This window comes from Pelophylax lessonae, assembly GCF_965119305.1.
Source record: "Pelophylax lessonae genome assembly, chromosome: 1".
NCBI classification, from domain to species: Eukaryota; Metazoa; Chordata; class Amphibia; order Anura; family Ranidae; genus Pelophylax; species Pelophylax lessonae.
In genome coordinates this window covers 700532625-700547263 of record NC_138768.1, presented here as the reverse complement: position 1 = coordinate 700547263, position 14639 = coordinate 700532625, and the positions used below count along the sequence as shown (strand labels likewise).

The 14639-nt window shown below is 40.7% G+C and overlaps 1 protein-coding gene across 2 annotated transcripts in view; it reads right to left on the bottom strand.

The window, feature by feature from the left end:
• The window catches only part of GALNT7 (polypeptide N-acetylgalactosaminyltransferase 7), a 303038-nt gene that overhangs the window by 56258 nt on the left and 232141 nt on the right, over positions 1–14639 (bottom strand). For both annotated transcript variants that reach the window (XM_082272937.1, XM_082272936.1), the window contains exons 3-5: positions 13514–13680; positions 10105–10235; positions 1547–1626 (exon numbers count right to left, since the gene is read on the bottom strand). In XM_082272937.1, coding sequence (XP_082129063.1) covers positions 1547–1626; positions 10105–10235; positions 13514–13680 — 378 coding nt within the window. The remainder of the gene's footprint in view (positions 1–1546; positions 1627–10104; positions 10236–13513; positions 13681–14639) is intronic.

Sequence of the window (14639 nt, the reverse complement as noted above, 5' to 3'; positions counted from 1 at the left end):
CCAAGTCCTGTTGAACAACAAAATCAGCATCTCCATAAAGCTGGTCAGCTCTAGAATTTCCTGGTAGAGGGCTGCGCTGACTTTGGACTTGATAAAACACAATTTGTTTTTTTTTTTTTTGGACTTGATACAAGGAATGCGACAGTTGTACCACATGTCCTGGATACGTCTGTGTGGTGACTCTTGAAGCACTGACACCAGCCATAGTCCACTCCTTGTAAATCTCCCCCAAATTCTTGAATGTCTTTTGCCTCTAAAGGCTGTGGTTATCCCTGTTGCTTGTGCACATTTTTCTAGCACACTTTTTCCTTGCACTCAACCTTCCATTAATATGCTTGGATAGAGCACTCTGTGAACAGCCAGCTTCTTTAGCAAAGGCCTTTTGTGACTTGCCCTCCTTGTAGAGGATGTCAATGACTGTCTTCTTAACAACTGTCAAGTCAGTAGTCTTCCCCATGATTGTGTAACCTACTGAAAAGACCTTTTTAAATGCTCAGGAAACCGTTACGGGTGTTTTGAGTTAATTAGCTGATTAGAGTGTGATACCATGAGCCTACAATAATGACATTTTTCATAATGTTCTAATTTTCTGAGATACTGAGTTTTGGGTTTTTACTAGCTGTAAGCCATAACCATCAAAATAAGAAATATATCACTCTGTGTGTAATGAATCTATATAATATAGGAGTTTCACTTTTTGAATTGAATTACTGAAATTACTTTTTGATGATATTCAGATTTTTTAGATGCACCTGTATGCTCTTTAAATAAATTTTACTGTACAAGCAAAAAGTATCTAAATCATATCCCCCTCTGTAGCACTACAATGGTGGTCTACCCCACAATGGCCTTATAAGCAACCCTAAGGACTGTGACATTACCGCTGTCACACACAAGAAGATCTTTCATCTGATCTGTGAAACATGAAACATTGGCCAATGTACAAGAGAAATAAAAACTGGGTATGCAACACTAATGATATTGCCTCAACTTTGTACAGTGCCACACAAAATGTTGGTGCTATATCAGTAATAATGTGAAAAACCTTTAAAGTAAGAAAACCTTCCAGTAGGAAGCTTTACTAGAGTAAATGATGTACAGCAATGATAACCATGTAAAGCTCCTGACCCATGATAATGGCCTTATTACTGGCCTCTGCACATTAGAAGACAGAGCAGAACTCTGTGGAAAAGGCTTTTGCTCAGAACTGTCAGTCTAGCTATGTAATTTGCTGGGACTACACTGCCATGCTGCCTTGACTTGGAAGGAATTCTAAAATGAGAAAATCTGCCAGGTAATTTCAGGCGCTTCAAAAGGTGTACATACGGTGCTGACACAAATAAAGCCCGTCCTAAACCCATTTTTTAAAATGAACAACCAGTGTCAGCATTATGTGTGACAGTCATAGAATGCCTCTCAGCATCTCATTACATTTAATTACAGCTAATGCATTTCATTACATCTCTTTGTGGCCTAAACCTGCCACTGATGCACCCTGTTTACGGCAAGCCAACACAATTATTTCTAACAAACATTTACACTTTACCTGTCATGGGCTATGGGGGCTATTAATGGTGCATACCAATTAATTCCCACTTCACAGTGTGCATCTAGATAAATTAAAACCTGCAAAACATTACAAGGGTGAACACTGCATTATTCACTTGTTCATAACCATTAAAATACTTACTGGAAATCAGTACCCCCGTGTAATATACAGAGGGCTATCTAGCTTAATCAGGGTGAAAGCAAAGAGCAGTTATGATGTTCAAAGTGCATTAAAGTGAAACTATAGGAAAAACTTTTTTTTGTTTTCATTTTGGATAGAGCAAGGCATCTGTGTCCCATTGCAGAGATTTCCCTTCACTTCCGGTCCCATAACCAAACAGGAAGTCAGAGGAAATCCATGCAAATGAAGGAAATTCCTTGAGAACCCCCAGGTCACCAGAACTCCCCATTGAAAGATTATTTCTCTGTTACTTTTCCGGGGACAGCCCAAAATGTGAGATTTTCATTTAGTTTCACTGTCAGTGATAATGGTAAAGAGGACAAATAAAGAGGGTGAATCCCCTTAACAGGTGCACAGACAGCAAGAAAAACTGACAGGGGTTCTAATCACTCTATAAAAAAAAAAAAAAAAAAAAAAAAAAAAAAAAAAAAAAAAAAAAAAAGGGAATTGCCTTTAGTTACACTTTAAGTGTATAAAAGCGTAGGAAAAATTACCGGTATATATTGCAGCTTACCCAGTTACTGGATGTGGTTTTTAAGCTTTTTTCCTTTACTTACACCTGGTGATCCTGCCACTAACACATTTCCCAAAATAGGGAGACCATGCTCACTTACATTACAGTATATATAGAGAAGCAGGGTTGTCACCCTAGGGCAGGGCTATAAGACACATCCCCCTCCCCTTTATAACAGATGGAAGTGTTCTGCAGTACTCACATATATCTTGGAGCAATGTAACTTCATTAACAGAGCAGCACCGGAAAGATTTAGTACATACATGCACCATACATGTGCCAGTGCCAGTCCCAGCCATTGCAAAAGTGTCCACTTCAACCCCAAGCTAAGCTAAGTTCTAATGACTGGTGAGCTGTAATAGAATACATTTTTGGTTTGAATATTGCTTTGGGGTTTATTTATTGTAAACCCATTTGATTAGTTGATTGTATAACACTTAGCACATCATCACCTCTTTTTTTCACTTATTTAGTAAACTCAGTGAGGTCTAGCATAATATACAATTAATAACCTGGAGTATCCTTATGGGAGAAAGTGAGTAGATGGCTGTGCCCCCTTTAAAGACACTTAACATGATCTCCAAGATTGCAAGTAATGAAGAGTGCTTATATTTACAATTTGTCCCTGAAAATCTGACTACATGTATCATGGTCTAATAATGGGATACTAACCAAAGAGAATGGAACATAAATCGGGGAAAAAAGACCTCTATACTCAATAATTATCCACATTTAAATATTATTGCACATGCAGGTATTTGTGCTCAGAGGTGTTAATGTTGATGTCAAATTAGTTTTACTCATAGTCTTTTGACTAAAATTCCCTTTTAATCGACTAAAATCTCCAGTACATTTTAGTCGACTTAAATATAATGGGTTTAGTTAAATTGCAATCCATTATTTAATAATTTCTCTAGAAGTTCCAAACTCATTATATACTCCTCGAGCAAACATTTAATAACATGTTATTATTTATGGTATTAAGGTCTGAACATATACTACAGACCCATATAGATTTAGAAGTTGTGATATATAACCAGTGCTAACTTTGACATCAAATTTTGATTTTGTTTTAGTCATAGTCTAGACTAAAATGCCATTTTAATTTTAGTCATCTGAATTGTTTTAGTTTTAGTCGTATTTTAACTAAATTAAAAATATACAACTATAGATGTGAGCTGCAGACAATTGGGACTTCACATTTGTGCAGGCTGGGATGGGTGGTGTTCATGGCTCTGCAGGTTTTTACTACATGCTGTAAAAAACATACATGCGCCAGTCCCAGCCATAGCATCCCCAAGCTCTGTGCCTACTTCCAAGATAGACGGTATTCTATGCAGTCAGGCTGCATCTGACAGCAGACTAGCTGTAATTCTATTTACAATTTGAGGACAGGGGCTATATATATATATATATATATATATATATATATATCATTTTTTTCCTAACAAAAGTAAATTTGGCCCTTGAAGGGTAAATGCTTTAACTGTGGTCAGGCTGAGGATATTTAGGCTAGGTTCACACTGTGTGCGGAGCGGCTCGCAGCAGGCGGTCTGGTGCGTCCCTGTTCACTGTTTTAGGTCCAAATTTGGTCCGGATTTTTAGCCTGAATTCGGACCTGAAACAGACGCACAGGACCCTTCCGCAAACTGCTCTGCAGCAGTCCCGGAGCTGTGTGAACTGGCTCCATTGAGAGTCGGTCCCAGTTTTCTCAAACGGGAATAGGATGCGGAGCAACCCGCATCCAATTCGCACCAATGTGAACCAAGCCTCAGATTTTTACATATTTCAAACAAACAGGTAATGAGCCGATAAATTTTAGCATCTAGATCTACAAAGGTCAATGAAAACTTGTTTTATAGCGACCCTACCCAAATTGATACCCCTAAAAGAACAGTTTAAATACTTACCTGGTGCTTTCGCCATGAAGAACATTCCCTTCTTTTGAAAATTTCCTCCAAAGTCCACAAGGAAACTGACACTTGCCAAAAAGTGTGGGTCTTTTGGTTCTTCTACAACTCTCACTGGTTCCTCCTCCTGATTTACTTATTAATGCTGTATCCTGAAGTAGGGGGAGGTCAGAGAGAGGAACTCCAGTGAACTGTGGCGGACCCTTAAAACTGAATTCTGAGCAGTGCAGACTCTGGAGGATAATTTCTATTGAACAGCTTGGTGTCCAGTGGTGTAGGAAACAGGAAAGACATAAAACATTTACGCTGTTCTTTAAGAGGTATAGACTTGGAAAAAATTTAAATTTAATGATAGGATTGCTTTAAAATAAGCCCTCACTAACTTCTGTAGCTTCAGACACTATGGAGAAATTCATTCTGAAAATTCACAGCAGATATACTCGAACTGAAGATCATGGACCTGCAATCAAATAAGATTTCTTCTTTTAAATGAAGCAAGGAGTGGTTGCTCTTTGCTCCAATTTTTAAATATCAGCCCAAGTTTTCAACCATGGTTAGATGTATCATTAGAATTGTAAATGATGAAATCAGACTGTACATAACTCTGATATAATGGGAAACAGAAATAAAGTAGATTGTAGCTTTCCTAATACTGTGCTATCACAAGATTTCAATATCATTGCCACATACAATCAAGTGAAACAATTTACAATTCCGAAACATACGAAAAAAAAAAAAAAAAAAGGTTCAAATAAATTATTATTAGTCCAAAAATGTTCCTATAAAAGTTCCAAATGATAAAAAAAAAGGTTAAAACAAGATTCAGCTGTTAAAATAAATATTAATGCGCACTACATGCTTGAACTGTTAGCATAATTTGTTGTATGCCTATATCCCACCAGCTAAATAAATAGTTGGAATTTTATCATGATATGGAGGGGATGATTGCCAATTAAGGGGCATTTTTCTGGCTGTACTCTTCAAGTAAGCAAATTATATTGATACAAAATGTGGAATCACAGGCTGACTGGGTGCAGATTGATAACGTCACTAATTGTGGCACAGAGGAGACATATAAAAAGGCGTATTGGCTGGTATAGTGGCGGATGGCCAAGGACATTGATGGATGGTGAAAGGTGCGAACACTACTGCCGGCCTAGGGATGGTATGGACACACTCTAGCATTATATTGATTGATATAGTGGTATATGTCTCCTCGTGTTTAACAGGTGCGCACGTCTTGGCGTGTGGAGATGTCATGACATATGTCTGTTGAACAACCTATCTTGTTGTCCTTTTGATACCTATGTGCATATATCTATGGGTACATTTTTACATTTGTGGTATAATACTTCCTTATTTACTACACCGCATCTTGGATTATGCCTGTTTTTTATGCTATTACCCCAAATGTGTTTTAGGTTGGCTATTGGTGTTTTATGGTTCTTCCTGTTAAGAGTTGGCTTTAGATAATATTGCCTTATCATCCCTCCTATGCTTATCTTTTGGGCTAAGTAAGTAATATTATTTTATGGGAAACCTAACATAGGGTAATAGGGTAGTCAATGGATTACCCCAATATTATACTGTTTTTAGAAAGTCTGCCTGGTTTTAGCCAAGTATATATTATATCTTGCACCCTGTCGACTTTTCCTGCATAAGTCATTCGGCCATCATTACTGAAGCTCTCGAGTGGTTATGTAAGTCATGTTATGGGCACTGCATGCTATGGTTTGAAACATATTAGACCTATGTACAATGTATTTCTAAGTTTCTTTTTTTTTTTAATAGGATATATCTCTTTGCTGCCAAGGTAAAAAGGTTCTGAGGAAGCAACTTAATATGAAACGCGTTGACCTCTTGGATGTTGAGCAGAGACAATTTATTAAGATATATCATCCATATGTATTATGAGAGCAAATTTTCTGTTTTTATGTGAGTTTTTCAAATGTTTTCTAATAAACCTTGATGTTTTATATTATTGACATACGGCGATTCTTTTTCATTCTGGTACCAATAAAGTTCTACAAAACGTTTTCGTTCCTCTTGTTTATATTGATACGGGTGAGCTGTTCTTTGTAAAAAGGTTTTGAAAGAAAAGCCTCCAATGTAATAATAAATATTCCACACAGCAATTTTACATGGGTCCTTTAGGGCCTGTGACAATGGGTGTTTGTTTTGTTCATTTGGATTTCTTTTCCCCATGGTGGGAGGTGAATTGCACCAGAAACGTACCTATTAAATAATTTTAAGTGATCTTAAGGGCATCTCGGTCTGATTTCAAATTGATGCCAGCAACAAAAGCCACTTATATTGGACTTTAAAGTGGTTATAAACCCTCACTAATACCCAGTGAACAGCCTCAGGTGATACACAGAGATGAAACAAATCCTCCTTCTTAAGTTTTACTTATTTATCTGCAGTCTTCCCCTCTCTACACTTTTTTCAAAGTGCAGATCGTGTTAAAAATCTTTCTACATCTGTCAGCAGCACAGAGGAGGGAGCGGAGAGACTGCAGTAACAGTGTGTAAAAGCTGATTGGAACACACCCCCCTTCATACAGAAGAAGAACTGTGGTGTGAATAGACAAGCTCCGTTCTGAGCTCCCTCCCACCCCCACACAAATTTATCTCATGTGTCAGGAAAACTTGTCAGAAGTGACACATGCGGATAAGAAAGGAAAGAAGCACGTGAGAGAAGTGACAGTTAGAGCTTTGGAGAGAGATACGTAAACACTACAGATATATGTGCTTTGCTCAAATTCAATGACTGAGGTTTACAACCACTTTTAGCCCTGGCTCACACTGCACACCGCACGTGATTCACACAGGAAATGCACAGCATTCCTGTGCATATCACATTCCATTCTGTGCAGTGAGATTAGAGCCAATTCATTTTGAATGGCTCAAAATCGTACAGCATTTGCATAAAAGGTGTGGGCAGGTTTTTTTTTTTGTTTGCACTGAAACCAGATCTCATGGGTGTACACTCCAGTTCAAGCAAACTGCGTTTTGCGGTGTCGTTTAACTGACACCCACAGCAGATCGCATCAACACAGTGCGATTGCTATGCAGTACGGGAAACCTTCAGGAATCACTGCATTTACCGCACCGCATCAGTGTGAACCAGATCTTAAAGAATAACTCCATGTTTCAGTAAAGTAGTTAGTTTGGACTAAGGTGGTCCAAATAAACAATTTCCTTCACTAACACATTCAGCGGCTATCAGCCCTGTGTGAATTTTTTGCAGCTGTAGCTATATACAATATTGTGTTCTAGCGGCGAGGCGGGGAACTCCTGTCCCACTACCGGAACAAAATCCAGTAAGGCTGAGTGCTGCTCAACAATTCATAGGAAGCTTGCGTTTTTTGAGTGAATACAAAGCTTCCTCTAATTGGCTGAGGCAGACAATGCCATCACGATCTCCACCTCAGCCAATCAGAGAAAGCATTGTATTCATTCAGAAAATACAAGCTCCTGTGAATAGCTGAGTAGCACTTAAGACAGACTCGATTTTGTTCAGGGAGTGGGTCAGGAGGACCTCGTCCCGCTGCGAGAACACATTGATGTATATTGTATGTAGCTACAGCTGCATACAGTCCACACAAACACTATTTTTAAAGCTCCAGTTCACACTGATGCAGTGCAGGAAAGTCCCCGCTTGGTCCAAACTAAGTATTTAAAGATCAAACATGGCGTTAGGCCAATCATACACAGTGCAAATTTCTTTCCTGCAACAATGGGTTGAAGAAAAGAAATGTGCACATTTCTCCCATCAACACAGACAGTGCTGACAGGGGAATCCCTCCTGCTGAGCAATTGTCTGCTCCCGATGGGGGAGCGGGGGGAAGCTGTCCCCATCGGGAGAAGACTGTGATTATCGCTAGCGGCTATAGCAGCTGCTAGTGATAATCGTAAAATAATCCAGCAGGTTGGTTGTACCCAAGTCCAGCACGCTGGTTGTACCCAAGTTGATCGACCGATCAACTTGGTACATTCAGCCGCCCATTAACGGTTAGAATCTTGACCGGTTCGTGCTGAACCAGCCAAGATTCGAACTGTGCATTGTCGGCCTTAGGCCTTAACAGAAGGTCTTTCTCTCTACCGAAAAAAAAAATATATTTTTTTTAAATTATTTATTCTTAAACACTTACTGCAAAGTGACGTAGGGGTACGTCGGCAGACTTTGCGGTATTATACCGGGATGATGCCTCTAGCTAGAGGCACCATCCCCGTACCGTGGTCTACAGCCGACAGTCGGCTTTCCGTCGGTAACGACCGATTCGGCTCGGGAGCCGCTCGATCGTTACCCGGGTGACGTCCCCCCCCTCCCGCCGCCTTCTGTGACTTTGCCCGGGCCTCATGTCCCACCGGGAGTCCCGAGCACCCAGCCGGCGCGTCGTAAGCGGCTTCAATCGGGTCTCTGATGACGTAACCCGGAGGCGGCGTCCATGACGTCACTTCCGGGTTACTCTGCTGCAAAAGGCGGCAGATTTAAAAAACGGCTGTATGCAAAAATGCAGTTTTCGGCGTTTTGCATACATAAAAGTGTAGTGGAGGGGTCTAGGGTCTTTTAGACCCTCGATCCCTCCATAAAGAGTACCTGTCACTGCATATTGGTGTCACAAGGGATGTTTACATTGCTTGTGACAGCAATAAAAGTGATCAGATTTTTTTTTTTTTAAAAACCTGTAATAAAGTTAAAAAAAAAAATAAAATAAATAGGAAAAAAAATAAAAAATTTAACCGCCCCCGTCACCGCTAGCTCGCGCACGAAAAAAAACGTATACGGAAGTCGAGCCGCGAATGAAATCACTGTTCAACCACACATGTGAGGTATAGCCGCGATCGCCAGAGCGTGAGCAATAATTAAAAAAAAAGAGCTACACTCTAACTCTAAACTGGTAACCGTTAAAAAACTTTAAAGCGTCGCCTATTGAGATTTCTATTGACCGTAGTTTGTCGCCATTCCACGGGTGTGCGCAATTTTAAACCGTAACATGTTGGGTATCTATTTACTCGGCGTGACATCATCTTTCACAATATACAAAAAGAATGGGCTAACTTTACTGTTTAGTATTTTTTTAATGCAGTAAAATGTGATTTTTCGAATTTTTCCAAAAAAATGGCGGTTTAAAGACCGCTGCTCAAATACCGCGTGACAAAAAATATTTTAATGACCGACATTTTATTCTCCAGAGTCTTTGCTAAAAAAATATATATAATGTTTAGGGGTTCCAAGTAGTTTTCTAGGAAAAAAAACTTAACTTGTGAACAAAAAGTGTCCGAAATAGGGCTGGGGCTTAAGTGGTTAATTATGAACTTTATGTTACAATTCATTTCTGGTTGCACTTATTTTTCATTTACATTCCATGTGGATTCTTGTTTCACTTTATTGTATGTGGAGGTGGTATTGAAGTATTGTGATACCATTAATTGAAGAGATATATTTCTGTCATCCGCTCCGTGTGTCCGCATATCATCCCATCCGTTTGCGGATGATATGCGGACCTAATGTAAGTCTATGGGGATTGCGGATGTCAGCGGATGACACCGCTGACATCAGATTTTCCTTCCTTTCCGTTTTTTGAACGGAGGAAAAATAGGGTTCTGTTCCGTTCCAAAAAACGGAACAGAACTGAAAGGAAGGAAATCGGATGTCAGCGGATGGTATTCCGCTGACATCCGCAGTGCCATAGACTTACATTATGTCCGCAAATCATCCGCAAAAAAATAGGATGATTTTGCGGACATACGGAACGCCCGTGTGAAAGAGCCCATACAGTCTGCAGTCATGATTGGTTTCCTGTGTGTGTAGCAGTTGTAAAACTGAAAGTACAGAATAAGTGCGGACTTATGTTTGACCTGGTTTAACTGGAATGTTTTTAACATACAACTTGTAGTTCCCAGATCCTCGGATTATGGTGAGCATGGTAAAGCATCCCTTCTTACCTGTCCTAGTTTAGCTTTCTGTGCACCAATGCTTCTAGCTTGAATCAGACCTTCCCTACGTTCATTTCTAAAGACCTTAACCAGGCCATTCCATTGTTTGATATATTCCTCCAACCTTCCCTTTAAATGATCTGAAAGAAAAAGACACACACAGGAGCAAACGTCATTACATCACATGTCTGTATTTTTGTATCATGAAATGTGCCTGAAGCATGATATCCTTCTTTACAGCCAGGACAGCAGGCACAAGTCTGACAGGATAAACAACTGATTGTGTTGCACCGAGTAACGCCATTTGCATTGAGAGCTGATGAAATAATGCATCTGATAGCTTATTTGCAGAAGCTATGTTAATTTACATAATCCTCAGAGGATGCTTTAATAGCAAGAGACAACTCTATTCATTTCACAAGCGATATGCTAAGTGTGGTTTGACTGAGACAGCTAATGGCTGAATGGTTCAACTTTCCTGAGCTGTGCAGCATTGCAAGGAAAGAATCAGCAGACTGCTGAGTATCAACACCAGCCAGACCTAGCCGGTCACACAAGGGAAGGCCTGCCTGCACACACATTACACTGCATTCAAGCAATACCATTCAGCTCAAACGCTGTTTAGATTTTAGCTGTACTACTTATTTTGCATTGTAAAGGCTCTGCGTGAATACAGTAACTATGTAGCCAATATGTACAGTATGTAATTTAACTGAGAATCATTAACTAGAACCTTATAAGGGGTGGAATTCCCAATCCTCTCCACTTCTCCAATGTGAAAGAAGGACTCCTTTTAGGTCAAAGTGTGTAAGCAGAGGACACTTTCCAATACTCTAAGGGTCCTTTCACACGGGCTTTCCGACCGGCGGATTCAGTTTTGCTCAGCGGGGGATTGATCTGCCGTTCCCCACTGAGCAGGCGGATGACAGCTCCTTCTCCGTTTACTTTGCAGAGACAGACCTGTCAGATCCCCCTCTCCTCTATGGGAGATCAGATGAAAATGTTTTTCATCTGATCCCATCTGATCTGATCCTTCAGACAGATGGAAAATAGGGTTTCAATCCGTTTGGATTTCAAGGACAGGATCTGATCGGAGAGCAGCAGGTTCCAGCAGACATCCGCTGCTCAATAGGGGTGCATGGAGGATCCAAACTGGTCTGCCTGAAAAACTGACAGGCGGACCTGATCGAAAAGCCAGTGTGAAAGGGGCCTAAGTCATGTACATTGAAAATAATTTGTAGGTTAAAGCAATACTAAGAGTCGGTTCACACTAAGGCGACACGACTCCTTACTACTTTGGGGGCGACTTGTGCATTACCATGCACCACGACTTCGGAGCGACTTGCAGGGACTTCACATAAAGGAAGTCTATGCAAGTCACTCTGAGGTCGCCCCGAAGTAGTACAGGACCCTTTTTCTAAGTCGGAGCGACTTGTGTCGCTCCTATTAGAACGGGTCCTGTAGCGGTCAATGGACCGCGACTTGTCAGGCTGACAAGTCGCCTGACAAGTAGCGGCAGTGTGGACCGGCTCTTAAGGTTATTTATTTTTTTAAATAACAAAATGTTTTACTCGTCACAGTTTTGTGCAGTGGTTTTGCACAGAGCAGCCCCGATCCTCTTCTTCTTGGGTTTCCCACCAGTGCTCCAGGCGCTTGTCTCCTGCCTAGTGCCCCCAAAGCAAGCAGCTTGCTATGGGGGCACCCAAGCAGGCTCGTTCCCATCTGCTGCTCTGTGTGTCCATTCACACACAGAGCACGGCTCGGCCCTACTCTCACCTAATTGTCTCACTGGCTTTGACTGACAGCAGAGGAAGCCAATAGCTACCAGGAGAGACCCGGAAGAGCTGAGGCTCTCATGCACATTGCTGGATCGAGATGGGGCTCAGGTAAATATTGGGGGAGCCACTGCACACAGAAGGTTTTTTACCTTTATGCATAGAATACGTTGACAATCACTTTAACCCACTAATGCCTTTTTTTATTACTAACACTTGAAATTGACAAATGACATAATTTTGATGCTGGATTAACTTTTTGTACAATATAACACCTCTGCAAGTTAAATAGAACATGTATTTATAAATATCTATACATCAGACTGACAAGAGGGACAGGTGAGGAGAACAGAGGGAGAGAGGGCTCGAGAAGAAAGACTGTTTCTCCAAATAAAAGTAAGAGTTGGAAGTTAAAGTGATAGTAAAGTCTTAATTGGAATGGAAAAGCACAGATAGATCCCCATCCTCCTCTTCTAGGTTCCTCCGCCGGAGCTCCTGACCCTCTACTCTTTTCTGTGCACCCCAATAGGAAGTAGGGATCGACGGATTATCGGTGGGGCCAAATATCGGAGGCCAATGTTCACCTTTTTTGAAGTATCGGTATCAGCCACAAACTTGCTGGTATGGCCGATATTGCTTCAAGTGGTTGTACTGGAGTGAAGCCTGCAGCTACAGAAATCACCCTGGTACAGTTTTTTTTAGAGCGGACGGTCAGCTTTCTTGTAATAACAACCAATGCGGCTAAGCAGCCGCTCGGCTATTACAAGCAGCGGGAGGGGACGTCCCCCCCACTCCCGCCGGGGTCTCCCCTCCCACCAGGAGGTCCGAGCGACCAGCCGGCACATACGCTAGCTGGCCGAAGACCCGAACAAAGCCAGAATCAGCTTTGATCGGGTCTCCGATGTAGTAACCCAGAAGCAATGTCATGACATCTCTTCCAGTTACTGGAGCTTTAAAGAGCCAGATTTAAAAAAAAAAAATGACAGTATTCAAAACAGCCAAACTTGGCTTTTTGAATGCTTTCAAGTGCAGAGAAGGGATTTGGGGTCTTACAGAACCCTGATTCCTCCATAAAGAGTACCTGTCACTGCTTATTACTGTCACAAGGGATGTTTACATTCCTTGTGACAGCAATAAAAGTGATCAAAAAAAAATTAAAAGGACAGTGTAAGTGTAAAAAAAATAAAAATGTGCAGAATATCGGCTATCGGGCTGAAGGGTGGCCAGAAAATCAGTATCGGGCCTGAAAAAAACAATATCGGACGATCCCTAATAGGAAGCCACTTCCAATGGAGGGAGAACGTGTGGGCTTGATCCTGAGCCACGCTGCCTGTATCCATAGACACACAGAGGGGGAAAAAATCTTTAGGCTTTAGAACCACTTTAAGCATCCCTATAAAACAAGGTGAGGTTATAACTATTTATATTATTTTTAGAAAATATTTGCTTTTTACAAAGTAATTTATGTTAAGAGCAGGCCATTCTTTTGGTAAGGTGTTCATAATTTTGTTTCCTATCCGTGGTTTAGTTTAGTCAACCTAAGACCGAAGCAGAGAGTTGTACATGGCTGTTAAAGGTATTGGAGGTTGTTTTTATTTTTCTTTAGCGATGTATTTTATGTCCTTCAGCTTTTCAGGACTCACCTTTGTTACTGTAGTCGTCTATCATGACAATCTCAGCTAGGTATTTCCTAGGGGTCCTTTTGATAACACTGTGAACAGTCCTCATGAGTGTAGACCAGCCTTCATTATGGAAGACAATGATCACACTAGATGTCAGGAGGTTTTCATCATAATTCCAGTACTTGCACCTACAAATAACAAATGTACATGATCAGTGAAAGCTAAAGTATAGCTATTTAATACAATATTTCATATGAACACATTGCGATCACCATCCTTAAATGAATTCTCTAAAGGAATTAAGGAGGCATGTTATGAAAATTTAACCTTACTAAACCCAGGAATGCTGCATTCACTTTTCCTGGTCTCCCACAGTTCAAAGAACATAGAAATGCAATCATTTTTGTAAATATAAACCGATAAATACCTTTTCTCATTAGCAGTATACAATGCACCTGAAAAGTATTCACAGCGTTTCACTTTTTCCACATTTTGTTATGTTAGAGCCTTATTCCAAAATCGATTAAATTCATTAATTTCCTCAAAATACTACAAACAATACCCAACAATGACAAAACGCAAGACGTTTGTTTGAGATCTTTGCAAATTTATTTAAAAAAAAAAAAAAAAATCCCATGTACACAAGTATTCACAGCCTTTGCCATGGCACTCAAAATTGAGCTCAGGTGCATCCTATTTCCACTGATCATCTTTGAGATGTTTCTTCAACTTGATTGGAGTCCACCTGTAGTAAATTGAGTTGACTGGGCAGAATTTGGAAAGACACACACCTGTCTATATAAGGTCCCAGAGTTGTACATGTCAGAGCAAAAAACAAGTCATGAAGTCTAAGGAATGGTCTGTAGACCTTCAAAACAGTATTGTATCAAGGTAGAGATCTGGGGAAGGGTGCAGAAAAATTTCTGCAGCATTGAAGGTCCCAATGAGCACAGTGGCCTCCATCATCCATAAATGGAAGAAGTTTGGAACCACCAGTACTCTTCCTAGAGCGGGCCACCCGGCCAAACTGAGCGATCGTGAGAGAAGGGTCTTAGTCAGGGAGGTGACCAAGAACCCAATAGTCACTCTGACAATGCTCTAGCATTTCTCTGTGGAGAGAGGAGAACCTCCCAGAAGAGCAACCATC